The sequence below is a fragment of the Aspergillus pseudonomiae genome (assembly GCF_009193645.1).
Source record: "Aspergillus pseudonomiae strain CBS 119388 unplaced genomic scaffold BDV37scaffold_1, whole genome shotgun sequence".
In the NCBI taxonomy this organism is placed as follows: domain Eukaryota; kingdom Fungi; phylum Ascomycota; class Eurotiomycetes; order Eurotiales; family Aspergillaceae; genus Aspergillus; species Aspergillus pseudonomiae.
This window is the reverse complement of record NW_022475993.1, coordinates 63397-90409: the sequence shown is the minus strand read 5'-3', so window position 1 is coordinate 90409 and position 27013 is coordinate 63397. Positions and strand designations below refer to the sequence as shown.

Genomic DNA, 27013 nt, shown 5'->3' with positions numbered 1-27013 from the left:
AAGGTATAACCTCCATCGCGATAGACGTGAAGCCGCCGGGCCGTATGCCGACGGATATCAAGAAGATGTGCGGAGTAGTAGATGGGTGAGTATACCGGTCTCGGTCATGGGGTCCTTTTTGCTCGTTTTGGTCTAGTGGAATCTTAGTCGCCGTCCGGATTCTGGATAGGATTGCCCTTTTCGGAACAATCCGATCATGTGAGTTTAACCCCTTCGGGCCAAGGTGTCTGGGTGTGTCCGGATGCGGTTTAGGCGCCGATGGACTGGATAACCCCATGGGGCGTTGAGCAATTGCATCCTTGATTCTATCTCTATCAGCCTTTTAGTCCAAGCATCGAAAGTCAAATGACGACGGTAAGATCTGGCCAGACCCGGCGATAGATAGTGAATGATCGCCAGAAACTTAGTTTAGTGGCCCGGACCACCATCGTTCACATAGTATAACGGCCTATCTCTATCCGATATCAATAATTTACTTGATTGTATAAACGTAATGCATCTATTATGGCACAATTGGACTTTCATATCATATCTATATTCTTCTTGTCTTTCCAAACTCCAGAGATGTGTTATACAGTCCAGCTATCTTGTTATTGAAGTTGCTTATGTCGGAAGACTACCCTGTACTGTTGGTCCGCCCATTATCAGTTCAAGAGCTGACTCTGTTCATTGGCTGTCAGCATGACTCTATCCACCAGCCGACTTTGCAATTGATCATGAGAAAGATAGTATAAGAACCCCGTCTCTGAAGGCCAAGTTCTAACGAGGTCACTTCTGGAACACTGTCACTGTCAACGGCCAGCAAATCTCTTACTGATATTTAATCCATGCCCAATACCTCGCTACACAAGATCACCGGTAGAGCTGTGCTGTTCTTCGGAGCGTCAAGATCATCGATCGTGAGCTACCCGTCATGAAGTCAACCAAGGTTGCGGATAGACGAGAGAAGACTCAACGCTACAAATTCAAGGTAGATATATTTTCACTTTCCGGGGCCATCATTCAAGGTATTGGCGGCATGGTAAGCGTGAAGTTTTCTCGGTTTACATTTCACCTGGACGGCACTATCAATGTCCGCCGCCTCATGCACTCCTCGGTGATCTGTATCGATTGAAACCAACTAATCAATTGCTTTGGCCAGCCCCTAACAGTGGCTTGTACATTAGAACCTACAAAAAGAGAAGCTCAATTACTCTGGATTGCCTAGTCCATTGCCGAATAAATAGAGAACTCGCATTATGATATAGAAACAGCAGCCTCATATGTTTCCGATTTAACGCCTTAGCACCCATATCCTGGTTGCAACATTCATATCTTCCTACCGTACCCCGAATCCATCTTTCACAAATACCAGTGACGTTTACCACTTAACATCTTTAAGCTTTAGCGGAACGTGAAGCATCCGATGCCCAGCTTCGGTTGGCTTTGGAAGTTGTCCCGCCCGAATATTTATTTGAAGTGATTGGTGGAGCAATCTTGGCTCTGCCAACTTTGCGTCGCGTTCTTGCCGCAGGGACACAAACTCCTCCTCAGTGATGCCGTCTCTCAAGTGCTTGTTCTGGCTCTTATGATCCCGCACGCTCATCCAAGGCATTGGGGCTGTACGATCCTCAGGTGGATAATCGTGGCCTGTCCAGATTTTTACATGGTCCGGCAGGCTAAGAAGTCTCCGTCCGGAGTTGAAGAGGCTTTTTGCACTTCCGCCAGGGAAATCACAACGCGCAGTACCGATATCCGCGTGGAACAAAGAATCCCCACAAAATACATTATCTGAACGTTGTCAGTATATCGACAACTCGAAAAGAATTCTGGTGAGACCCTTACCTCCAACTTTGTAACCTAAATGATCTGGAGTGTGCCCAGGCAGGTGCATGGCTGTGGCTACCAAATTTCCAATCTTGAACGTCTCATCGTCGTCAAACAATGTGTCAAAAACAACTTTGTATTCATCTGGTGGAACTGCGTATCTCTGACCGAATAATTTCTGCACCTGTCCGATACGTTTGCCAATGCCAATCGACGGCTTGTGCCCATGCTCCCGCGTAAGGCGATCTTGGAGATAAGACGCTGCAGTGAGATGGTCTGCATGGGCATGAGTTTCCAAGATTCTGTCGACCTTGTAACCGTTTTCCTTGACCAGTGAGAGCAGTGAGTCGGCGGCAGAAGTGGTAACGGCTTGGTTAGCTGGGTCATAATCCAGCACTGGATCGATTATGACAGCAGCTGAAGAGGATGGGTCAGCGACCACATATTGCCATGTACCTGTCTTCGTCTCAAACACGGCATGAATGGTAGGCTCTCCGGCCGCAGTGGCTTCCGTGCTGTACGAAGCTCGGCCTTTGGCCACGGCTTGTGGGATAACGGAACGTATAGACCGTGTATTTTTAGATGACAAGGTGCGTCTATCATCCAACTTGCTTAGCATTGAAGCTCTTTGCGAACCAACACTGATGGGTGAATAGTGGGTTTTCGTGGTATAGGCGGCCCTCTTCTCGGCATGTTGGCGAAGAGAACGAAGCGGCCTCCCAAGAGTTGTGACTCGGATCGAGTTGGCCATTGGCCCAATTGAGGCCAAAGCAGCCTGGGAAGCTTTAAAGGAGCTCATATTGATGCTATATTATAATGGATATTGAGAAAGTATGACATATGTACAGAGAAGGGATGTTACGATACTTAAGGTTGCCCGCGTTAGGGTTCCCGGGGTCCACCCAATCCTGGAGGTGGCAAGCGCTGCGACCGTCCGATTCTTCGCCGACCGGTCCACGTGCTGTCAGGTACATAAAGAGCAGTCGGCGATCAAACTTGTCCCACCTTTCTTGGATAATCTTATCCATCGCTCCTCGGTGTTACTCCAATTCACCACCGAAGGTCACTTTTTTATAAAGTGATCTAGCCTTTTCTCCTTTGATTTTCTCTAAAAACTAATTATCACTTTTCATCGCTCCCCATTCATCTTCTAGACATGTTCCGCACTCGAGTAGCGTCGGCAGCTTGCGCTGCTGCTCAAAAAGTTCCAGCTGCACGGAACTTCGCAACAGCTTCACCAGTGAGCTCTGTTTCTCAAAACCACAAGGTCGTGGTAGTTGGTGGTGGTGCTGCTGGTCTGTCCATCAGCCATCAGCTTCTTCAATCTGGCAAATTTACTCAAGATGATATTGCTGTTGTCGACCCGGCAGCGTGGCATCATTATCAGCCCGGATGGACTTTGGTTGGCGGTGGTCTTAAAACCAAGGAGGAGCTGCGCAGACCCATGAACAGTCTGATTGATCCTAAGCTCAAATTCTACAACGACGGCGTGTCCACGTTTTCCCCTGAGGAGAACCTTGTCACTCTCAGCAATGGCGACAAGGTCAACTATGAACAGCTGGTTGTGGTGCCCGGCATTAACATTAACTATGGCAGCATCGAGGGTCTCCCCGAGGCTCTGGAGTCCCCGGACTCTCTCGTCTCTACTATCTATGGCTATGATACTTGCGATAAAGTCTTCCGCACCGTCCAAAAACTTCAGAAAGGTGTTGCTCTTTTCACACAGCCTGCTGGTGTGGTGAAATGTGCAGGCGCGCCGCAAAAGGTCATGTGGCTTGCATTGGACCATTGGAAGAGAGCCGGCCTGTACGACCCTAGCAATCCTTCTAGTTCTGCTATCAATATCAGCTTTGCTACTGCTCTCCCGGCCATGTTTGGTGTGCCTAAGTACAGTGCTACACTCGAGGCTCTGCGGAAGGAGAGGGGCGTCGAGGGACTCTTCCAGCATGACCTCGTCGCTATCGAAGGCAACACAGCCACTTTTGCTCGTCTCGATGGACAGGAGAAGGTCAAGAAGCAGTTCGATCTGTTGCACGTTGTACCCAAAATGGGGCCCCATGCATTTGTTAAGAACAGCCCTCTGGCGAACGAGGCTGGCTTTGTTGATGTCGATGAGGGCACCATGCGTCACAAGAAATTCTCTAACGTCTGGGGTGCTGGTGATGGCTCCAGTCTTCCCACAGCCAAGACGGCGGCGGCAATTACTTCCCAAGCGCCCATCCTTGTTCGTGGTTTGCTTTCCACGATGGAGGGCAAGGAGCCCCAGGAAGCCTACGACGGTTATACGTCATGCCCTCTGTTGACTGAGTACGGCAAGGTCCTTTTGGCTGAATTCAAGTACGGCGGACAGCCTAAGGAGACGTTTGGGAAGTTCGGTCTCGACCAAGCCACTCCACGCCGTGCATTCTATCATCTGAAGAAAGACTTCTTCCCTTGGGTGTATTACCAGGCCATGGTCAAGGGCAAATGGGGCGGTCCCAAGGGTTGGCTTAAATAGAAGAGCCTGGAGCTCGTGTGTACTATACTTCTTCTCTTGAGATAACCAAATAATGCAAGCTTCAAAATTAGCGACGATTACGATTTACAACGCATGTATATTGTATTCTACGAAATGGTACATTGCTCCTGTAGTCTTCAGCAGTGAACCCCTTTTTTTGTTTACTTTTTTCCTCCCCCTTTGATGTTTGATTTTTCTGTCAACTTCAAATCACGTCATTTGGTAGCCGAGATCGGACCTGTTCCTCGGCGGGTCCACTACGGCCGAGAACCATGAACGGCTTCCCGAACCACATTAAAGTCGCTTCGTTTTCTCCCCCGAACCCTCACATTCCCCGCGCACTTTTGCGGGGAACGGAGAGTGATAGCTTAAGAGACCTACATACTGTTTATTTCTTTAAGATATCTTTTTTCGTACATCCTAGCATTTATTCTGTGATTTAAGCTGACAGTAATTCGACCATACTTTCGCCTCGGGCGACAAATGATCTTATCGTCCGAGAGAAAGTTCCTATTCAATCGGCCGAAAGGGAGCATTCACATTGACATCCTATTATGTCATTTGTCACCTTCACATGGATGCTCACGAACCACGCCATCATCAATCGCCGATTGAAACGAGGCCTAGGATATGCCATTATGGCTCGGGATATATAGGGGATGTGAAGTGGATGTGGTCTAGAATGCGGTTGTGTTTAGACTGCCACAGCTGCGTGAGGTTGTGTAGCGCCTGGTCAGTTAATTAAGCTTAAATTCTTTAGGTTCCAAGTAAATTAATCATGTAGGGCTAATACTAGTCAACAGGCTAATAACCACTTCCAGACTGTGGTGGGTAGACTTCGAGGGGACTAAGGCTGTAGGGCTGATCAAGGTTGTATTAGTATAAGAACTTAATAACGTTATTTATACATCTATATGGGGTTTATTGAGGTCACTCTATTACAGTTACTTAGATCAGTATTGAAATAGTATAATCTAGCTCCAACTGGAAGTATAAGCTGTCTTCCTGTCTAGTGTATAGTTTTGGGTATGGGGACCACATACACCCTTACACGTGTGTTCAAGTGTAATATCACAATTTCCACCTTCACAAGGAGTCCTTGGCCGACTGCATCCTACGTACATTATATAATGGTCACCAGTCGAACTATGTAACCAATTTTTCTACTGTTCATCTGCTATTTTTGATAGCAAAGCATCATTATTTATAGTCTCAAACCATGCTACTACTGACGTCACCCGCTGGAAGGCCATAGTTGAAGAGAGAGTTAGTTAGAAGACACTGTATTTGCCCTACTTACCATGCTCATGGCAACGTACTTTGTATATTCAGGCTATGACATATTTCTTCTAAGTCATCAGCAGATTTGTCATAAATGACAATGCTCTCGATACAAGAAACACATGATACAAAATCAGCTGTCTATAAACGACACCATCGCCATACATTGCCATAACATCAGGATTGTCAATAACAGAAATCTGGACACAGTGGCCAAGGTCCCTGGTTCATCTAATCACGTAAATTATGTCCTTCCAAGGCTTGCGATACTGTGGGAAGCTTCTGAAGAGCATTCAACAACGCCTCATCATCAACTTTCCGAAAAGCAGACTGCCTACACAGTTGTCTGGAATCCGCTCTTGCTGAGACTACCTTCCGGGATTTATTTTCCGCGAACCCATCCACTCTCCTTCCGTTTTGTTCCACAGTCATTCGACACCTGACGTCGAACTTCCATTCTTCAACTTCCTCTCCCTCTTCCCTGAAGCGGCGACTGCTTTCGCTCAAAATTTCATGGGAGCCCCAAAATGTCCATCTTCCTCGTCCAAACGCTTTATCTGCCATCAATATAATCTCACTGTCAATGGACACCGACTCCCCAGGCACTACATTATCGTAGCGGAAGCTCTCCCAGAAATGCTCTAGGCTGGCAAATTCTTTCTTGATATCGTTGTTGTATTCTGTCTTCCTTGGGCTGCTCAATCTACATTGAGCTAATATACGTCGCATCTTATAGATTTTGGTGCGTCAGTAATATCATTTCTTCGGGATGTCCTACCCTGTTTAATAACCAAGGGTCTCCCTGCTTTTGTTTTAGCCACTAGGGACGATAATGCAAGGCGTTGGTGTTTTCACATTAAGAAATATTGGAAAGAATACTGACTTCTTCCAGAAGGAATCCGGCTTTTTCATGATTTCATTAAAGTTAGTATCAATAGAGTAGGTTCCTTGAAGTCCGGATGACGGCCGTAACGCTCAATATAAAAGAGTATACAAAGAAGTTAGCCCTTTGACCCCACTCTCATAGGCACAGTGTCCAAATGTCCTGAATAAAACAATAACAAGTGAGGCCGCTTTATTATTGTGCTTTGATATCTCAGTACCTTTATACTACACACTGTGCAGCACATCGACATACATACCAAGAATCGCTTATGGATCTCGATACTATGGTCTCAATGAACAACTGAGATTTACTGGTTTCAGGTCAACGTTGGTATTACTAGTGATCCTTTTATGGCTCCTTTATACCTATTCTATACAGGATGCGAAGACACATCATCTCTATTGGTTCACTCAAGCATGATTCATTGATATTCTGCATTATCTTATGCTACTAGTGCTTACTTGCGGTAATACGCATAGTAACCGCCTATACTATTCTACAGTAGTGAAATATGTATAGTTCTTTCTTAGGAAAAACAACGTACAATAGAATATTGATCGTTTGGGGCATAATTGTCTATGTAGCATGGACTAAATCGAGCACTCCGATGTCCCGAGTGGGTCGGGTGGAGAAAGAGCAACACCGTGCACCCTGCACAAGGCAGTTTAACTAAACGAGTAGCAACCACGACTCAATGTTTCGATTTATTCTCGTATAACTATTTACTTCTGTTCATAAGTATTATCGCTCCTTCTGCAGGGTGGTTTGAGGCCAAAATGCCAAGCTTCAAAGGTGCAAGTGGCTATCGGTTCCGATGTTCATCGTCGGCTCCGCTGCGACATTACATTTTGTTGCGGATCCGATGCCATCCCCTCGAAACTATTTATCCCCTCTCGTCGCCTCTTCGAGTCACCCAGCTTCTCATATTTCTACACACCCAGCAATCACCAATCATATCTTCCTTTTTTTTTTAAAAAAAAAAAAAAAAAAAAAGGGGGGGTCAAAATGTCCAACACCCCTACTATCATAATCGTGCCCGGCTCGTGGCATTGCCCAAAACATTACAAGTACCTCATCGATGGACTGGCAAAGTTCAACTACGAAGCTGTCGGTGTGACATTGCCGTCTGTTAATTCAAGCCCTCCCCATGCCAGTTGGGATCAAGATGCCCAAGCAGTCCGTGAGGTTATCATGAAGAGCCTTGATAGTGGCAATGATGTCATTTTGGTCGCTCACTCGTTTGGTGGCGTTGCCATGTCCGAGGCCGTGAAAGGGTTGGGCAAGAAAGCGCGCGAGGAACAAGGGTTAAAGGGCGGCGTTGTGCGACTGATTTACATGTGTGCCATGGCGTTGCCTGAGGGCCAGACTCATGTCGGTCAGATCCAGCCCCAGACGCCCGAGGAGGAGGAGCTGGAGCGGCAACGCCAGGAGTTACAGGAAAAATACGGAGGCATGCGTTTCACAGAGGTACGGTGGATGGTTTGCTTCACTTGCTATGAATGTATGTGCTGATCACTGGTGTTATCTTGTTAGGATGGAGCCATGCTTCTAGATAAGGAGGTCATTCGAGATGTCTTTTATAATCGCTGCGATCCCAAGGATGTGGATGAGGCAGTGGATCTCCTGGGCTCATTCCCAACGGGCCCTCTAACCGTGCCTGTGACTTACACGGCCTACCGTGAGATTCCAAGTACGTACATCGTCTGCGAGAATGACAAAGCGCTGCCGGTGTCGTATCAAGAGAGAATGATTGCACAGGGTGATGGTGTTTTCCACGTGGAAAGATGCAAAGAGGGGCACTCGCCGTTTTTGAGCAATCCCACCTTTATCGTGGACTGTATTCGTCGGGCCGCTGGAGAGAAGTTATGAACGGTTCTTGTATAGAAACTTTACGCCTTTTATTTCTGAAAGGACTAGCTCAGGGCCGCCTTTTACTCAGTAATCGATTCTAGATTATAGAAGTGCATACACACGGACAGTAGAAGTAAGGATTAAAGCTGGCGTTAACTGTCCCAATACCGTAGTGAATATCTCTTCGTGGTCCAGATTTCACTGATTTGATTTATACTCCGTGGTCTGATGGTTGGCAGAAATGATGGGCAAGCCCCAAGAAAACAAGATGTTTCAGTGGAGACAAACACCAGAACAACAGCAGTATAAAGAAAAGAGAAAGTCGACATCCATTGTGATATAACTCTCATTTGATTATCTACATATCGTCAATATGTATTTTTCAAGGTACATCGCAAGAAGCACATAGACTAGCTCTATGAAGATAATGGCTTGTACGGCATACTTTGTCCTGATAACCAGACTGTTGTGTAAAAGACAACAGAACGACAGGGTTAAAGGCGGGTGACGGTTTAGGTAATAAATATTGTAGTTGTTGGTAGATTGCGTTGCAATATGTCTGTTAGCCCAACGGGTGGACTAGTTGGATTTTCAAGTGAGTATCAAACTGGACAGACGTTCGTACCACTCTCCTCCTAGAATTTCTGAAAAATTTACAAGACTATGGAGAATCGATTGGTTTATAACATGTTGATGTAAAGAAAGTGATAGGGGCATGTCACCTGACTGGATCGGCCAGATGCCCGATTTGTTCCGAAGGAAATTGAATCTAAACTTTCTTCTATACAACATCCCGTTATAGCAATATTACCATCCGCACGCCCTTAGCGATGGATAAGCCGACAAATATTACCAACTCTAAATCAACGGCGCAGGTGACTCCTTCCACAGTACCCTCGCGGCGCCAGTATTCAAGTTGCGACGCATGTCGACGATCAAAACGACGTTGCTGCTTGCTACCCGGCAAAGACGGAGAGCTTCATTCAGCATGCACTAACTGCAAGCGCACAGGGTCACCTTGCACTTTTGATTTTGCCAGGTCTCACTCACGTGTAACAACGCGAAGGAGTCGAAGGCGATATACAACAAGGACTAATTTGTCTGGGGAATGCGATGGGTCAACTAGCGCCTTGGAAAACGCGGTTGATGCATCCCATGAAAGTGAATTACAAGTGCCCCCTGTAGCAGATCAGGACATTTTGTCGTCTTGGCTTAACATCAACCTTGATCATTCTGTTGACAATAATCTCACGCCTTTTCTATACAGCACGGATTTTCCCGACATACTTCTGGATACCGCAAGGCCAGCACGACATCATGATGAGATTGCCACTTCTCTTGTTACACATCGCTCGGGCACGATACAACGTCCTTTCCCGCTTAATCCTCAGCTTAGTATTGGGGGCTCCCCTAGCAGTCCTCTCTATCTACTTAATTCTAAATTGAACGCAACAATTCTTGATGGGTGCCTGGCCCGTATCCATGATACTATCGTTACAGGTTGTGCGTCCAGGTTCATAGGCTATGAATGCAATTTATACAAACCTGCATGTCACTATCAATTAGGGGATGGCGAGAGTGGAAGCCTGCAGGATCAAAAGCCTGTGCAAGCAGACCCTGTTACAAAAGAAAACCTAGCCAAAACTCCCACTTCAATGTCTCAATCGGATGTGCCTCTGATCACTCCCGGCCCCTCATCTCGACAACTAGGAGCTACAACGCAGGGTACTAGCCACAAGATGACAATAATGGGAGCCGTTCGGTTCCTTGATCATTTCAGCGATCTCTATGGCAACAGACTTACTGTTCCTGCTCGCAGAAAGTCAGACGCTGTTTTGAAAGCGGTACTCAGAACATTCTCACTTCAGTGGCTATCTCCTAACGATTCTTCCACCGGGGCTCAATTGACAACCAGCTATAACAATACGGTTGGCAGAGACGCACCACGCGATTTACCGATCGACATTTTTTATGATAGTTGGTTTCAGGCGCGATCACTTATTAATAGTGCGCTTCCTGTTCAATCCTTCAGAGTCATATACGCCATGTTAATGTTTGATGGTATCTCTATTCCAGCGAAGGCGACCGGTGAGACACTCGTAGCTCATGAATTTCTTGAAGTGGGGTTGCAGAAGCTGAATTGCTTGACTGGGCTTGTTGACCAGTACTGCATGAACCTGGGACCACAGTCTACATATGGCGCTATTATGGAGGCGAGTCTGAGTGTCGTCCGATGGTGTGCTCACGTTCGTGATATAGGGGCAGCACTCACAGCAAATCACATATGCAAGCTTTCTGATGCTTCAAGCAATGAAAAAGGTAATTTGGTAGTATCTTAAACACCAAGGATTTGCTAAGTATCTCTTAGGTCAAGAGGCTTCTTTGGAATATGAGCTAATGTCGCCTTGTTCCTTTCATCAGAGCTTCAATCAAGACTTCGATAACAGTGTTCCGGATATATGTCGTACAGCAGTTGCAGAGGCTTTCCGTATCTGGAAACGAATAGTTTCAATAAAAGGCTCCCTCTCTAGTCCGACCAAATATGACATTGAATTATGCCCAAACCAGTCTATGGACATTATCTCAACGATTACAGCAGTTGGTAAATTCAGGGAAGCGTTTGGTTCCTTCCTGGACTTCTGTATAGGAAACCTTGAACATCTTTCTATGCGCTCAAGATTGTCGTCTGGTGCGTCACGAATATGATCATGACTCTCTTTCATATGTTCAATTTAATCACTATTCTAACTAGTATCAAACAGTCTCTATTTTGATGTTCTGGAACCTTGGTGTGTTTGTCCTCAAAGAGGCTTTGAAACCTACTATGAGGGGAATAGACCCGCCTTGCAGTCACAGTGTCTTTTTGAAACTACAAGCATACAGCGAGGAGGCGGCTTTATCAGTGACACAGATAGTAGAGCGCGTGCTCTCGCTGCCTTTTGAGGAGATATTCAACCTCCAGAACGGCGTTAGTGGTGAGGCTTCGGTACTCTCGTACCATATTACCCCTACGCTGGTAGCGGCTACCTTCCAAAAAGCTATCGAGAACATACTCGATGTGCAGTTATATCCGCCTTGTGGTGTGGGCGCACTGGATGACAGACCCTTCAACCACCATGCTGACTCCACCTGGAAACAACATATCGATACCATACTGAAAGGCCTTATTTCGCTTGATGCTACGATTGGTGGATCACAGACCTCAGGTGTGGCAATACGAAGTCTAATGCAAAGTTATGGGGATATCATATCAGAGTGTTGGTCTTCTGACTTTAAGACTTAATCGCTGTTTAAACTTAACAACAGACTATAACATATGAGTCATGACTTAACCAAAACAGGTAATGCTCTCAAGAGTGCCTTCATAAAGGCTCAATTCGCCGAGCAATTATTATCACATCGTCTAGTTAATTGCATTCAACTCAACGGTCCTTGCGGTCGGAATTCAAAGGGCAGCAAATGTTTCTTATCGTTTTCAGTCGTCCTTTTTACACCGAAATGACTAGTTTTTCTACTATAGCAATGTTTTTTCTGATAGCGGAAGTCGGTTCTGCAGTTCTTTAAACCAAGCAGCAAAGGGCTAACAGGAAAGCAACTCGATGAGGCTGTACTAGGTTGAGGAAACACTGAATGCACGCCACTTTGCGTCTGATGCTGCGAGAGCCTCCGCCGCCTTTTCGGCATGTTCCATCGCATCAGGGCCGATCAAAAGTCGCAAAGGAGGCTCCTCTTCCTTCGACAACCTAAGAACGATGTTTGCAACCTTGCTTGGTATGGATGGTTCATTCCCTAAGTTCTTCCGGTGCAGGTCGGCCACGTAACCCACGGTACTCTCATATGGCTTGCTCACTGGGGGAATTTGCATTGATGAGCCAGCCCAGTCAGTCCTCATGCCGCCAGGCTCCAGTACGGTGACATTGATGCCGAGCGGTGCCACCTCTTGCGCCAGCACCGTCGAAAAACCTCCGACTGCCCATTTTGCACATTGGTATGCCGAGAGACCCGGCACACCGACTCGTCCGCCAACCGATGAAACTTGAAATATGTGGCCGGATCGTTGCTGGCGAAGGATAGGTAGGACCGCCTTCGAAACGTAGACAGCCCCAAAGAGATTCGCATCTACTTGGGCTCGGAAGTCATCGATGTCAATATCCTCGACAGCAACAGAATTGGCATACCCTGCGTTATTAACAACTATGTCGATTCGGCCAAATCTTTCGTGTCCAGCCTTTACGGCTTCAATCACTTGGTCGTTGATGCTGACGTCTAGGGCTATGGTAAAGACCCTATCGCTGCCATATCTTCCCGTCAGCCCTGCGAGCTGCTCTGGCTTTCGGGCAGTCGCAATAACATAATCCCCAGCAGTGAGCGCTGCTTCAGCTATGGCTAGGCCGAGGCCACGAGAGCATCCAGTGATGAACCAAACTCTCGTCATTGTATGTCAGATGATAATAATGAGCTGTTGGGATACGAAACAATTGAGGTACTGAAGCACAAAGGAGATTCTGATACTCCAGAATACCTCGCCAACATGCAGCAGTACGAACATATTTATAGACTTTCATCTTGCCAGTGTGGCCATGGAGTACCTAGCGGGGGGGCGGGCGGCCGCCACAAGGTAATATAAATGCGGCCGCAAGAAGGCGGACATAAGGAGCTTAATTCCATTTGCGGCCGCACCACAGATTGGATTTTTGTTGAATGATGGAAGATGACGACAAGTGGAACATTATTATGGCCCTTCATTCTTGTTCACCATGAAGAGAAATTAAGAAAAGGTGTGACTAAAAGCCTTCCCACCTGTCATTCATGCCTGAAGTTGGTTTTTTCCCCTTCCCGGGTCTTCCGCAGGTACATTTCTCATTATCGCAGCAGGGTGGCACTGTCATTATTCAGATGATTCATATTAATACATAGATTAAATCCGGGACCTGCGAAGATGTATATAGCTGGTTGAAGTGCACGTCCTGGCTTCATTATGTTACTGTGTGCAGCGGTCATCTTCGTTTAGATCAGAATCACTCCCCAGAGCTGTTTATACAACCCTACCATTTGGATTCGATGACAATCGCTTTTTGCGGATTTCCTTAATCGAGAAGCCTCCATATTTTCAAGACAGAGGATGCATGAGAGCGCAATTTTGCCTTTTCGAAACAGTTTACTTCGTGTATCAGTCGAGGCCACAACTCGCCTTAATATATCACATAGGATGGAGCACTGACTGAACAGTGATTTCATTCATATCTTGTTCCCGGGATCTCACGAACCATTAATATTTCTCTGCAACATCTCCAGGGTCCTATGTCAGAAGACATGTCCGAACGGTAAGAATATGGAAAGTGGTCTATCTGATCTATCTGAGCAATACTCCGAATATAGTCACACTAGAATATTAAAGTTAGTATTATTATGCATTTGCCTGGTAAATCTCTATTTTTTACCGGATCAATGCGCATCCTGGTCTTTAATGTGGACTTGTTTATCTAGAATCGCAACATTTATCTAGAGGCCTCCTGGATGTGGACTTCGGAACGGCCTTTCGAGGACAGTCTGGGCCAAGTTATGATAATAACCTGTGCGAATAATGCTTAGCAGTCTCAAGGTCTTCATAGCTGCCATATCCCCTTTATCTTAGAAATCGTACAGTATTCGTTCGCCAAATTTGGATCATTCCCTCGCAGCACTCTTTCCATCATCAGACAATCAAAACCACTCTATCCCCCTTGAACGTACACTACCTCGGCAGCGAACAGTACAAACAACACAGCTTCAGCAGTCAATCACCAGCTGGGCTCCCCTTGACCCTCCATACCCGTTTGCTGCTGCCCGCTCCTCTGTTCCATCGCATCATTAGCATGCCATGCACCCTGTGACGCCTCCTGCTGTCCTCCACTATCCCCCGTGTTAGTCCACTCGGCATCAGGAGATGTAGGCCCTCCAGAACTCCCCACAACAGCCTCATTGCCAGTCTCCCACTCGCTATTATTAGGCCCAGGCTGCGACAGTTCATCCTGCCGCCCGGTGTATCGTGTATCATCCTGCTGAGCCAGACCTACACCCCACTCATCGTCTGCAGCCTGATTAGAGCGCCCTTGCTGCGCCGGCTGTCCTGCACCTCCAGAGCACGTCGCATTACCATCACCCGCAGTCTGCCCTGTTTGTTGTTGCCCCTTCTGTTTCTTGCTTTTCTTCGACATCCGGGACTGATCTCTCGGTGCCCCCAGTCCAGACCCCTGCCGATTATCCTGACGCTCATTCGGTCTACTCCTCCCCCTCTGTCCCTTCCTGGACGTCGTCGATGTCGCGCGTGGAGGAGGGGCCGGAAGCTGAGGCGCAGACAGCCGCGGCGAAGGACGCCGTGAAGGAGCACGCGAACGACCACGTACAACAGTGACTTGAATCGGGGTGGTAGCTTGGCCCTGAGGGTGGGATTGTGATTCCGATATCAGTCTCTTCCGCGATTTGGCTCGCGCAATGAATAGCTGCGCTCTTGCTTGGGACCGCCACCGGATCGAGTACAGGTATACGATCCCCGTTATCCCGAGCAGGACTAGTATTATTATGGCTATCATGATGTTGTTGTTCATTTTCTTTGAGGTCCGTTTTTTGGGGTTCTCTGTTGGGGCTGGTTTGTTGGTTTATCTGGTTGGTTGCTTTGATGTGGAAGGGGGGGGATTTGGATTGCACTTACTTGCCATGTGATTCTCCTGGCGTCAGGGTACTTGTTCCTCAGGGAGAGATGAGGATGGATGCTTGGTTGGTGTGAGACTGTTTAAGGGTGTGGCATGCCAGACTTGGAACCACAACTGTTGTGAAAATCACAGAGCTGGTTGTGCTCGGCGACCTTCTTCCAGTGAATGGACTGCACGTCCATTATATTCTGCATCGGCCTCTACAAAGTAGATGAGATCACATAGGTAAAAGGAACTAACAAGTGGTATTAAACATGTCTAACTTTTATCTATCCTAACCCTCAATACCCAATGCACTCTGTATTCTCGCAATCCAGTTATCATGCAGCAATGCTGTTTCCCCATTGCCAAGTAACCTCTGCAGCTTCTCCTTGAGAGCAGTCCGGTCTTCATAGAGGTATCCAGAAGCTGCAAACTCCTCTGACACCAGCACGGCCGCGAGGCTAATCAGTCTCAAGCCCAGGGTGAACGTTTCTGGCTTTGAGGCCCAGCCGACCAGTCCGTCCTTTTCGGACTCAGTTGTCATAATGTCTGCGACGTAGGAGAGGCCGTCAGAGACCCATTTTGAGCTTTCTTTAACTAGACGCTCGCTGAAAGCAGCTTCTCTCAGCCCGAGAAGTCTACAGGACCAGATATCGACTTCACGGATTTCCTCGATGAACAAGTTTTGTCTCTCTTCTTCGAACAAGGTTGTGCTCTCCTTTCTCAGCTCGGCAAGCTGTGCCTCTACCGTTGCAAGCTTTGTGCGTTCGACAGAGCCGCTGAGCTTCGGCTCCTCTCCAGTGATATAGTGGATTGCTTTAGTGGACAAGAGTTGAGACTCGGGGTAGTTATCGACCATGAAGTCGGCAAGGAGCTGGCCAGCGTTCAAGGGAGACAAGGCAACTGTCTTAGAGGGGGCCACGGAGGAATATGACAGGACCCAGGAGGCAGTTCCGGCGGCCATATCACGCAGCTCCTCGTCGTCGTCGCTCAGCATATCATATAGGATAAGGTAGATCTCCAAGTACACCTTGTCCACAAGTGGAGCTTTGCCTTTGCTCCGCAGTACGCGTGCAAATGCCGTTAGTGAGGTCACTGCGGCATCTCGAGTGGTAAATTCCTGGCGTTGGTTAGGGTCTAGATTGAGCGTGATATGGATGGAAAACATCACTTACTGTTTCTTCTTCCATCGCGAATCGCAGCTTCGTGGCCCATCTGCGAATGTCCGTCTCGGAAATCTGACCTTGGTTGGAAATAGCCTTGGCTGCGAGAAGGCATCCTTGGAGACGTATCTCGGCGTCTGATCGGTCTCTGCTCCACACTTCACCATTCGGTTTGGAGTTAATATGTTGGTCTAGATCCTCCCATGGCAAGTCCACGTCCTTGAATTTATCATGATGGAAGTCAAGTAGATCTTCCAGGATGGATGCTAGGGATGAGATAGCTGAACCCTTCACATCTTCGGAGTAGTCGCCCAGGATGATAGAAGGGTACAGTTGCAGCAAGGTCTTTCGGTATTTTTCCTTTCCTCCGATTACATCCTGTATCTGCTGGAGCAGCCATACACCAGCATTGGGATCGAACGTCGAAATGGTCTTGACGAATGGCGCCAGCTCATCCAATTCACCGGTCACAAACATTTGCAGTGCTCCAACCCACGAAAGAGATCTCCGGAGCATAGAAGAAGCACGAGTTGTGCTCAATGAATTGTAATTAGGACTCGACGTATCAAAGAGGTACTCCAGGATATCTTGAAATCCGTATGAGTCGTATGTGTAGCAAATAGTCATCAACAGTTTTTCTATACCTTTGTTTAGCCACAGATGCAAGTTTTTGAGGAGGGCTCAATTTACCTTCCGTTCCTAACTCAAAGCTCTTCTCCACCGATTCGCCAAGGATCTCCAGCAAAGTGTTCGCAACGAATGGAGATTCGGCAACTGGGAACAATGTGGCAAAGATCTGTCGCAGGGCTGCAGATACTTCGTGGATATGCTCTGTGACCACGTCAGCCGATATGATTATCTAGATGCTACGCAAGTATTACTTACCATTCCAGAACGAGATCGACGCAGATCCGAATCTGCGCAGAGCATACTTGATAGACAGTGCCTTTCCATGAAGATAGTCCTGTGACTTCGAATCCCGATCAACATCAAGCAGTGTTTGGATATCTTTCAGAATGTCAGGGCGATTCAGCAAGGATGCATAAACACGAGCCGCGTGTTCTCGGATGCCCCACACTGGACTCTTGAGCTGTTCCCGGACCAGTCCTAGAAGCATCACGTCATCTGTATCAAAAGCGTTCGGGACTTTCTCCGCAATGAGTTCCAAAGCCGGGAAGACTCGCTCAGTGACCATCGCATGGTCACCCTTTTCCGCGTTATTTCTCGCATCCGACGACGACAGAAGGTCAGAGAGCAGCTGAATAAGACCCGGATATTTCTGGAAAGAAATTCTACCGCCGGGTTCCGATCCGGAGCTACCGCCAAACCCTAGACCGCTACCCCTGCGACACATGCGCGTGAGTAAAGCTCGGAAGAGCATCAATCCAGAGTTTCTCAGGTTCCAACTGAGCAGAAATTAGCCACTTAATACTCATAACTTGGTCAAAATGAGCGGTATCACTCACACTGGCGACCCCAGCTGCTCAGCCGACAGATTCAAAGCGGGCATGATAAACGGCTCTGTATGAGCGCCAACCTTGTTATTGGTGAAAATTTCCTTCAGGCAGTTCAGAGCATGGACTTGAGGTAGCTCCATCTCCTGGTTATCATCATCTTGTTGTACTGGAAGGTGAGATATCTCGATGAGCTCCTTGATGACATCTTGGAAGAGCTGCCCTCCAGGGTTAGATGAAAGAATTCCAGTGGCCAGTGCAGGAAGCCCAGCGGAACGACGCGTTAGCTTTGATGCGGTCTCGAAGATAATCTTTCTAGCTTCCTATATCAACACATAAGCATTTTACTCATATGAACTCTGCCGTCTGAAATACTTGCCTGATACCATCTATGAGGTAGGCTTGCAATCTCAGGGTCGCTCGACTGTCCACAACGCAAACAACAGGTGGCAAAGGTTTGAGACACAGTCGAGAATGCACCCCTATGGCGAAGCTCGGCCAGCTGTGTGAAGCTTGCGACTCCTATTGTCTCAAAGTCACCCTTCGTCAAGCCTGATTCTCCTTTCGGGCCGTACGTCCTATTGGCGAGTGTTGCGTAAAGCAGGAGACTGGCATTGTCAGCGGAGAAGATGAATTCAGAGAGCAGAAATTACCTCGACTCCCGAAGTGCACGCCAAGAATAAGAAAGGATATCCTTAGGGCCGACAGTTAGATCGTCAATGGGCTCATCGGTGTGGCCTTCCGGAGAATCAATACAGAGTATGGGCTTCACTTCAATCCAAATCTTGTCACAAACAGCCACTATCCTTGAGTGTACGGTTCGCCAGGCCCCGTACCCTGTCTGTGCGTTTGAGATCAAGACATGGAAATCAGGAGTTAACACAATATATCTAGAGCAAAGGTCAGCTTCAACGCGTTGAATATACACATTATGCAGAAGTACCTAAGAGCAGAGACGTAACCGTGTAGGGGTGCATCACGCATAGAAGAGTTGAAGAGACCACCTGCAAGGGATAGTTTTTCTTCCAGTTTCTTCAGGAGATTATCGACAACTCCTTGTTTTGTTTCCCACCAGCTATCCGCCACTTTCGAGTTATCATCGTCTGCTGCTGTAAAGAATATGTGATACAGACGAGCGACAGTATCGGCATGGTCAGCTCTACTAGTATTACTTGCCAGTTGTTCTGCTCTATTCAAGGCCTCCACGAACTGCGGCTTCTCATACTTCCTGTTGCACCCGGATTGCACGTAGCCACTTAGTAAGACGTCTCGAGGAAACATATTAAGCAAAGTGAGGGATGTAGCCCGCACTTCCTCATATGGATCCAGTAAAAGGTCTACCAACAATCTGAGCAGGCTTGGCTCAAATACATCCATGTTAAGTCGCCACTTTGTGACGTTTCCCGCTTGTTTGGCAGCAATGTGACCAGCATACCGGGCATCGAGGCCAGATTCAAGTAGATGGATCAATGTTTTCAATGCCATGATGTGGCGCGGGTAAGAGGCTGTAGATCGCAGGTCATCTTTCAATAACTCCAGGTATTCTTTCAGGCACTCTTGCGTCTCAGAATCGTCACGGGCAAACTTCGGCTGATGCCTTTTGCTATTTGGAACATTTGTCTCAGCCAAGTTTTCGTGTTCACTCAGAATACCGCCTTTGAGACGAGGAATCAGTTTGCGTATCAAGCTCAGGATCTCTCCTCTGGCGTATGGGTCGGCAGATTCAGAGTGCATAGACGGCAAGCCTTTCAATATCGCTCTTATTGTGGCCGAAGAAACCGGCTTTGTTGTCGCAGGTGCCGTTATCAGGAGTGAAAGTGCTGCTATCCTGATACTATGTTCTCTATGGAATAGGAACTGGCCAATCATTTCGCTCTTGAGAACGAGCGCATTCTGGGCGTCATTGGCTGAAGACCCTGCTTTGGGAATGTAGTCTAGTAGCAATGGAGGTAAGTAACACGAACACGAACAGGGTTTAAAAAGCATTTCCACTTACTATCCTCGTGGACCAGGCCAACTTTCTTTGCCATCTGCAGCGATGCAAAGAGAAGGGTCAGCTCTGGTAATGGCGCCTCACTCATATCCCCTGCGAGCAAGTTCTTCAGGTGTAACTTTTCTAAAAATGCTCTAAATCCAGCAGGGTCAAGTTTAAACAAAGGCTGAAGGGTGTAATTAGACATCAGCTCTAGATTATCCAGGTTCTGCAGCGCAAGGTGCCTAACTGGAATCACCCAAATTGATGACAAGTTCTGAGAAATCTCTTGAGAGGATGGCCCGGACGTGTCAAGGTTTTTAACTTTCTGGAAGAAAACAGCCATTAAATCCCCTGATGAAGCAGCAAGTTCTGCTGTTTTGGCTTGGGTTAATAATCTCAAAAGAAGGATCTCGGCCACAATTTGTTTCGACTCGGAGCTTGGAGCACTTGCGAGGAAGCGATTGATATCTATGGACAGAGATTTGCAATCCTCCTGAAGGAGTGAGATCCATCTTTCACGATTCTCCAGAAGCCAACTCTCTACCAGTGAGATAAACTCAATGGGAGAGATTGCGCCCTTCCGTAGCAGAGCCTCCAAAGAGACGAAAGACGCCTTAAGTCGCGAGCGAGGCTCGCCAAGGATAATGCTAGGGATGGTTGTCTCAGTAATCTTGGATCTGATTAAATCTTTGTCGGTTTCCTGGGGGTTTTTATTAAAGAGGCCGACCAGGCACTCCAGGACTAGTCTCATCCCCTTTGGATTTGCATCTTTATAGCGAGCCATGTAGACCTCAAACACAGCAGACCAAGTCTCATTGGAGAAAGCCAATTTTCTTGTTCCTTCACATTTTGAAGCAAGTGCAGTGTCAAGAAATGCGCTTAGCGTATTGCATGAAGCCACAGTATGGGTGTTAGATGTTGAAGCCGTCGAAAACGTCTTCAATAAGCTCTGCCATACTCGGTTCACTTTGCTTTTTTTTAAATAAGTTAGAATACAGTAGGCACAAATGAACAGTACAATCTTACTCGATGTCTTCACAAGACAGAACAAAGTTTACCAACAACCCTTTGCTAATTTCCTTAAGGGTTGCTTCCGGGAGGAGTTGTATATCTTGCGATATCGCCTCCATTTTTTGATATCCGGCGTCGCCCGAAGCGCTCGACCCTGCGTGAAGATCCATTGCGTTATCGGGTCCGTAAACCCCGAGCAATGGAAAATCCGGCGGCAAGGAATTTATTTTAAATTTCTCTAAAAAAAAAATTGATATCCAGATGCCCGCCCCCCGCGCTGGGGAATCACTTTTCGTGGATTTTCGAGGCGGGTCCACCCAAAGCGGTTAGCGTCGGCCAAAGCTTTTCCCGACACCGGAGAACTGCCCGTGATTACTCGTGACTCGGCCCGTCACGGGGTTGAAGTTTTTGTTCTGGTTCCTTCGAATTTCCATACTCGCGACGAAGACCTGCAGCGCCAGAGTGGCATACCAACCGTTGTTCATTTCCTCCCGTGTTTTATTACCTTCTTAATTGTATTCATTTTAATAAAAGTACTTCTTTCCAAAATGTCTTTCTGGGACTCACTCAGCGGCCGCAAACAGTCCAAAGGACCCGAATTCGACCCTTCCACCGCGCAAGATGCTACGTCGTTCCTTTCGGAGGTCGCCATCCCTGATCCTACCTCACTCCACCCCTTGGCTGGCCTGAACCAGGATACCCTCGATTATATCACTCTCGAAGACTCCGCCCTTGATGAAACACCTGGCTCGCGATCACTTTTGCCATCTCGTGGATGGTCCGATGATCTGTGTTATGGAGCCGGAACAACATACCTTGCTGGTTTGACTGCTGGAGGAGCATGGGGTCTTGCTGAAGGCATGAGAAAGGTGCCTGCGACAGCACCTCCCAAAATTCGCCTCAACGGTGTCCTGAACGCTATCACAAGGAGAGGTCCTTTCCTCGGAAACTCCGCCGGTGTGGTGGCTATGGTATATAACGGCTTTAACTCGGGAATTGGATATGCGCGAGGAAAGCATGACTCTGCCAACAGTATTGTTGCAGGTGCCCTAAGTGGTATGCTCTTCAAGAGCACCAGGGGTCTTAAGCCCATGATGATCTCTGGTGGTATTGTGGCTTCTATTGCAGGAGGCTGGGCTGTATGTGAACACCGTTCATTCTTTAAAGTTGGAAGTTTCGCTAACTCGATCATAGCTTGTGCGCAAGACCTTTCTGTAGATGCCGCTCGTTCCGTTTCGTTGTATTCTAGCACTCGAACCGAGTCGACCTCCATTCGCCAACAGTTGTCCGAAATGATTGTCCATTATGGGTTTGTTTCAGCAAAGCGGGAGGGTGTTGTTATTTAATTTATTTTTGGTCCACGCTGTATTAGAACGATTTTTCTTGTTATTCCTCGAATCTCTTCCCTCCGGCGCTCGAAGCATTTGCATTATCCATGGTTGGGACCGGCATGGTAATGGGTCTAAACTTTCCTGTACATATAGCGGTCCCCTGCGTTTATGGGTTCTTGATGGCGAAATGCAGGTTTTATTTCGTCCTGTCTGGTGATCTTAATTCTTTAGGAACTCACAATGAAAGACTTGATGCCAAAACGAATCATTCTCTTCCGGGCCAGTCGCTGGCTTTGATGATAGCACTGCGATGGACAATCCCTGCTTTTCGCGTCTCCCCTGGCCTTCTGGTGCAGTTTGATTGAACCTCAAGAGATCCGGGTGTTCTTGGATGCCGCATCGGCAGAGTGTGTCATGTGCCGCTTTACAGCCGGTGGTCAGGTGACCATTTCGATATTCGAGCAGCATCAAGTATCAAGATTCTGTGTTTCGGTCGATTGAATCCCCATTGGTGGGAAATCCACTCGATGGTATCGCAATGCCCGATATTGCGCAGTTTCCAACCGTTGCCATGCCTCGGAGCCGAGCAGGTGCTAACTCTTGAAGTCGGTCACTGCCATTATACAGCGGAAAAACCAACCAACCCCCGGGTTACATAAGGGTGACATTGCTAACTCGAGCCATGCGGGATTTGGAAGTCTAATGGCGATCTGCACGGCTATAGTCGGATTCTCCCCGACCTGTATGGATCAAGCAGTGAGCTCAACCAATCTATCAAACATTGCTCTTGCTCGTGCCGTGCGGGGTCGCGGAGTCCAAGCTGCTTAATCATTGAGATAAGCATTTGACGCCAGCACTATCAACATGCTTCCACTCTGGGAAGAGTGAAATGATGGCAGTCACCGAATCTTTCAAGAAAAATCACGGTTGGTTTGTTGTCTGTATGATAACAATGTCCCAGAATACAAATTAGATAGGGTTCAGCAAAGTCCGCTTATTTCTATTCTCTACTAATAGAAATCGCCCATTCATACTAGAGATATGACACAGCCCCCGCCTCTCGTCTGCTATGGAACGTTGCTCCACGCGCAGATCACTAGAACAAGTCTGACTACTGTTAATTAATTGTAACCTTTCTTTGCCGATATATCCAAGCGAAGTGTTGATAGTAACTGTGCGCCATGTTACATGGCTTAGATGCTACCAAACATATAACCCGGTCCTTAAATAGGAAAAAAAAACCATTGGGGTCTCTCGACCTCCTACTTTCAAGATCTCAACTCAAAACGCATATCTGTATTGGCTACCGATATGTTTTGGGGTCAAGTTATTAATTTAGGTCTCTTCCTATCTCTTTCTATAGGAGGTACGAGCTACGAATCTATATTATGACAAACGTCTCACAAACAGCAGGTTACACCCGATTGGTGACTATACCAACTATCCCGTTCACTGGAGCGAACGACACCTATTCCTTATCTCAACTCACCAGTATTGTGGTTGATGAGCGCTATGCCGATGCTATAGACAATGATGGAGCAACCCAAATCCCACCTACCTTGCAACAATTCGCCGAGACTTTCCAAAAAGACCTCCAATCCACGGTAGGGATTGATATACCACTCACCTCTAGCAGGACGGCCGCAGTCAACTCAATTTTCTTTACGCTTGCCAATGAGACTGGATTCCAAGACGCTGCCGGGAGATATACCTCGGAAGCATACACGCTAACAATCAACGAAAATGGCGTGCGAATCTCTGGAGCCAGTCCACTAGGTGCTTGGTGGGGATCGCGGTCGTTGATTCAGGCCGCTGTCGTCAGTGGCCACACTCTTCCCCAAGGATCTGCTGTGGATGCGCCTGGGTGGGCCAATAGAGGTGTCATGGTATGTAACTTGCTTACCAAACTACTCCATTGCCTCGTTATATACCTTAACCGAGACTTGTACAGTTGGATGCTGGGCGCCACTTTTACCCCCCTGAGTTTCTGATCGAAATGTGCGCCTTCCTGTCCTTTTTCAAACAGAATGTATTTCACGTGCATCTAAGCGACAATCTCTACAACAACGTAGATGGATATTCCGCTCAGCAGTCAATGGATCTGTATGCAGCATTCCGCCTATGGTCGGATGATCCTGCGGTAGCTGGTCTCAATAAACGCGCCAATGAATCCTATACTAAGGAACAATTTGACAACGTCCAACAACAGTGTGCCCGACGAGGTGTCACTATTATTCCCGAAATTGAAGCTCCAGGCCATGCACTGGTTATCTCCCAGTGGCGCCCTGAGCTGGCGCTTGACGATCTCAGCATGCTCAACATTACTCACCCCGACACCATTCCTACTATGAAGGCCATTTGGAAGACCTTCTTGCCGTGGTTCCACAGCAAAACAGTCCACATAGGTGCAGACGAATATGACACAGATCTTGTGACTGACTATACATCTTTTGTTAATACGATGCGCGACTATATCTCCAGAGAATCAGGAAAGAGCATGAGAATCTGGGGCACCTTCACCCCAATACAGGGTGCCAATGTGTCCACGGATGTTTCCATCCAGCATTGGGAGTTCTTCGAGGATAATCCTTACTTCGACTACATCAAGAATGGATATAATGTGCTCAATTCGGACGATGCGTTCTACATTGTAGGCAAGTGGTCCGGTAGCTACCCATCCACGTTGAACAAGACTCGTGTGTTCCATGGAAATCCCGCCGGCGGGGCTTTTGCTCCCAACGTCTTCGACACCAAGAATGTCACCAACAATCCTCCTCGAAACGATCCACACGTGCTTGGTCACATCGCGGCTCTATGGAACGACTATGGCCCGAATTCTACTACGGTTCTTGAAACATACTATTCGTGGAGGGATACCCTTCCAGCTTTGGCTGACAAACAATGGGGTGGAAACATTCTGGAGGAGGAATATGATGCAGTGTTCAACAAGATTCACGCCGCAATCCCTGGACAGAACCTGGATCGTCAGGTGAAGAGCCACACTGATACCATACTACATTACAAATTCGATAGTGACACCGAGACCGTCGTTGATCATTCAGGAAACGGCTATGATGGAGTTATGCGGGGATGCCACGTTCAAAACTCTGCTCTCGTACTTTCCAACGGCTGCTATGTGGACACCCCGCTAGGTAGCAAAGGGAGAGACTACACTTTATCATTCTGGGTGAACCCCACGTCAAGCAACCCTGGCACCCTCTTTGCCGGACCCGACTCGGTTCTTCTAAGTGGAAATGGGTCGATTAGCAACATAACCCTGATAAGCGGTGGAAACCCATATTCACTCAACTATAGTCTTCCTTTGGATACGTGGACTCAAGTGCATTTGGTTGGAAGGGGCAATCAGACTCTGCTTAGTGTCTCCGATTCAGGTGCGGGATCCACAACGATGGAGTTTCTTGCGCGGCTGGGGATCAATGGCGAAAGCCAGGTTTGGGCACCCATTGCAATCGAAGCCCCACTAGCACGGATTGGGGAAGGCTTCAATGGGATGATGAAGGAGGTTGTTCTACGAGGGAGTGCTGAGTGAAAGGGGTCGTAGGCCTGCTTTCATGGACTAGGTGGCATGGGCATACTTTGCAATATAATCCCTCGGATTCTTAATTATAGAACAGCAATTATATACTGGTCTGGCAGAATTTAAGATAAACACTGTCCTGTTGAGTAATCTTACAATGAAACCACAATAAGCACAGGACACAAACAAGATAAGAGAACCAAAAAGCACAAAGGCTTTCGCCGAATCAAAGAGTGACAGGCAAAGTCAAACTGACTCTCTACCCATATTCAAGGCCCATAACCTCTCAAAATCTCTCCAGAGGTATGTCTAAACCAACAGCCCAGCAGTAGATCCGAACAGCAAGAGTGCAAGCACTCCGATCGACTTCTTCGCCCCAGCAGCATTGGTAGTAGAAGTCGAAGTCGCACCAGTCGAACTCTTAGTCCCAGTCGCAGTCGAGTCAGTAACAGAGGCAGTAGCGACGATAGTGCCCGCCCCAGTCGTAGGAACGCTACCGGTGGCCGTCGCGTTGGCGTTGGTGTTGCACCACACCTCTCCGGGCTCGGATGCTTTGATGAGACATTCCGCCAGATCGCCGACGTTCTGACCCTGGGCCAGGCAGTAGTAGTCGCAGTCGTTGTAGGAGACGACGGAGGCGGAGGAGCAACAGCTGCTCATGATTGCAGAGTTGTTTCCCTGTATCGGCATTGCGCAGGCGGCATCTTTGACGGGGATCTCGTAGAGTTTTTGGTGGCAGGTTGAGGTTGCGGAGGCCGCGGTGGTGGTTGCGGTTGATGTAACTGACATTGTGAGTCTAAGGAGCGAGTATTGGGTTTCGTATGAATGGATATTTTAGTAAACGAGTGTGTAAGGTTTTTTCTGCAATACTGATGAGGTCAGAGAGGGTCTCAGTGGGTTTTATGGAAGCTATGAGCACCTAAGACCACAAATCTATGGATCTCAGGTCGCTGGACCTCTGTTCCTGATTTGTTTCTAATCTAAGTATGCCAAGAATGGATATGCTTGAGGCGAATCATTCTATCAAGTCACTATTGTATAGTGGCCAATAGAACATACAGATCGTGCTCATAGCCCTTCGCTGGGTTTTCTTAGCTTCAGTCAAGAATAGCCATGGCTGACGCGGCCTTCCTACCCGATAGCATATTGCTGCTATGGTTATCTAGGTCATATCGGCTCCAAGGAAGATCTAATTTTGATGTAAGACATGTGGAGCCAAAGAGATCTAGTCTCGAGCAACAGAAATAGACAGGGCTGTGTCTTTCTCCGAAGTGCTCGGAGATCCAGGTAGCAATGCCGATACACACTATGTAAGCGACTTCTTGCCTATTATAGGTTCAGTTGAGCCGCTTACTCAACAGTCTCTGTAGTTTCAGATCTCTACTATTGGTTAGTTCGCGGTGTTGTTTTGGACCAAGTTTTCAACCTTAGTATGAACTAACATCCTCGGGGTTCAACCACGACCATACTCCCGGGCCGAGTTCTCAGGATAATCGGGCATGTCGATGTATGGTACAGTATGGTTCAGCCGACTTTCCACTAAGCC

The 27013-nt window shown here is 47.6% G+C and overlaps 10 protein-coding genes across 10 annotated transcripts; 4 read left to right on the top strand and 6 right to left on the bottom strand.

Moving 5' to 3' along the window:
* Positions 1–1237: 1237 nt before the first annotated feature.
* BDV37DRAFT_427 (MBL fold metallo-hydrolase) lies at positions 1238–2744 on the bottom strand. Its single transcript, XM_032090629.1, has 2 exons — positions 1825–2744; positions 1238–1770 (listed from the first exon to the last, which is right to left on the bottom strand). The coding sequence occupies exons 1-2, from the start codon at positions 2603–2605 to the stop codon at positions 1361–1363; spliced, it is 1191 nt and encodes a 396-aa protein (XP_031947093.1). The 5' UTR covers positions 2606–2744; the 3' UTR covers positions 1238–1360.
* A 1-nt stretch (position 2745) lies between these two features.
* On the top strand, positions 2746–4590 carry BDV37DRAFT_420 (NAD(P)/FAD-dependent oxidoreductase). Its single transcript, XM_032090620.1, has one exon. The coding sequence runs from the start codon at positions 2963–2965 to the stop codon at positions 4301–4303; it is 1341 nt and encodes a 446-aa protein (XP_031947092.1). The 5' UTR covers positions 2746–2962; the 3' UTR covers positions 4304–4590.
* Positions 4591–5405: 815 nt separating this feature from the next.
* Positions 5406–6532, bottom strand: BDV37DRAFT_235080 (uncharacterized protein). The gene has a single exon (XM_032080432.1). The coding sequence runs from the start codon at positions 6311–6313 to the stop codon at positions 5816–5818; it is 498 nt and encodes a 165-aa protein (XP_031947091.1). The 5' UTR covers positions 6314–6532; the 3' UTR covers positions 5406–5815.
* Positions 6533–7475: 943 nt separating this feature from the next.
* Positions 7476–11604, top strand: BDV37DRAFT_267457 (alpha/beta hydrolase; the record flags this gene model as incomplete). The annotated part of the gene is made up of 7 exons (XM_032084032.1): positions 7476–7937; positions 8004–8246; positions 8888–8916; positions 9213–9266; positions 9589–10640; positions 10690–11010; positions 11084–11604. The coding sequence occupies 7 exons, from the start codon at positions 7476–7478 to the stop codon at positions 11602–11604; spliced, it is 2682 nt and encodes an 893-aa protein (XP_031947090.1).
* Positions 11605–11703: 99 nt separating this feature from the next.
* On the bottom strand, positions 11704–12894 carry BDV37DRAFT_401 (uncharacterized protein). The gene has a single exon (XM_032090574.1). The coding sequence runs from the start codon at positions 12754–12756 to the stop codon at positions 11932–11934; it is 825 nt and encodes a 274-aa protein (XP_031947089.1). The 5' UTR covers positions 12757–12894; the 3' UTR covers positions 11704–11931.
* A 1207-nt stretch (positions 12895–14101) lies between these two features.
* BDV37DRAFT_277424 (uncharacterized protein) lies at positions 14102–14908 on the bottom strand (the record flags this gene model as incomplete). Its single annotated transcript, XM_032085764.1, has 1 exon — positions 14102–14908. One exon carries the CDS (start codon positions 14906–14908, stop codon positions 14102–14104), a length of 807 nt encoding a protein of 268 aa, XP_031947088.1.
* A 379-nt stretch (positions 14909–15287) lies between these two features.
* BDV37DRAFT_267455 (THADA/TRM732 family protein) lies at positions 15288–20768 on the bottom strand (the record flags this gene model as incomplete). The annotated part of the gene is made up of 10 exons (XM_032084031.1): positions 15288–16115; positions 16171–16796; positions 16849–16989; positions 17044–17564; positions 17625–17935; positions 17992–18220; positions 18266–18502; positions 18556–19531; positions 19573–20558; positions 20614–20768. The coding sequence occupies 10 exons, from the start codon at positions 20766–20768 to the stop codon at positions 15288–15290; spliced, it is 5010 nt and encodes a 1669-aa protein (XP_031947087.1).
* A 378-nt stretch (positions 20769–21146) lies between these two features.
* Positions 21147–21816, top strand: BDV37DRAFT_277422 (protein transporter TIM23; the record flags this gene model as incomplete). The annotated part of the gene is made up of 2 exons (XM_032085763.1): positions 21147–21737; positions 21793–21816. 2 exons carry the CDS (start codon positions 21147–21149, stop codon positions 21814–21816), a joined length of 615 nt encoding a protein of 204 aa, XP_031947086.1.
* A 1463-nt stretch (positions 21817–23279) lies between these two features.
* Positions 23280–25628, top strand: BDV37DRAFT_380 (glycoside hydrolase superfamily). The gene has a single exon (XM_032090534.1). It carries the CDS (start codon positions 23926–23928, stop codon positions 25477–25479), a length of 1554 nt encoding a protein of 517 aa, XP_031947085.1. The 5' UTR covers positions 23280–23925; the 3' UTR covers positions 25480–25628.
* Positions 25562–26283, bottom strand: BDV37DRAFT_235064 (uncharacterized protein). Its single transcript, XM_032080431.1, has one exon. It carries the CDS (start codon positions 26254–26256, stop codon positions 25777–25779), a length of 480 nt encoding a protein of 159 aa, XP_031947084.1. The 5' UTR covers positions 26257–26283; the 3' UTR covers positions 25562–25776.
* Between the last annotated feature and the right edge of the window lie 730 nt (positions 26284–27013).

Excerpts from the sequence above, each read along its gene's own strand:
- BDV37DRAFT_427 (XM_032090629.1), bottom strand. The coding sequence starts at position 2,605 with ATGAGCTCCTTTAAAGCTTCCCAGGCTGCTTTGGCCTCAATTGGGCCA. Across the intron at positions 1,771-1,824 it reads TTTAGGTTACAAAGTTGGAG|ATAATGTATTTTGTGGGGAT; the intron begins GTAAGGGTCTCA and ends GACAACGTTCAG.
- BDV37DRAFT_420 (XM_032090620.1), top strand. The coding sequence starts at position 2,963 with ATGTTCCGCACTCGAGTAGCGTCGGCAGCTTGCGCTGCTGCTCAAAAA.
- BDV37DRAFT_235080 (XM_032080432.1), bottom strand. The coding sequence starts at position 6,313 with ATGCGACGTATATTAGCTCAATGTAGATTGAGCAGCCCAAGGAAGACA.
- BDV37DRAFT_401 (XM_032090574.1), bottom strand. The coding sequence starts at position 12,756 with ATGACGAGAGTTTGGTTCATCACTGGATGCTCTCGTGGCCTCGGCCTA.
- BDV37DRAFT_380 (XM_032090534.1), top strand. The coding sequence starts at position 23,926 with ATGTGCGCCTTCCTGTCCTTTTTCAAACAGAATGTATTTCACGTGCAT.
- BDV37DRAFT_235064 (XM_032080431.1), bottom strand. The coding sequence starts at position 26,256 with ATGTCAGTTACATCAACCGCAACCACCACCGCGGCCTCCGCAACCTCA.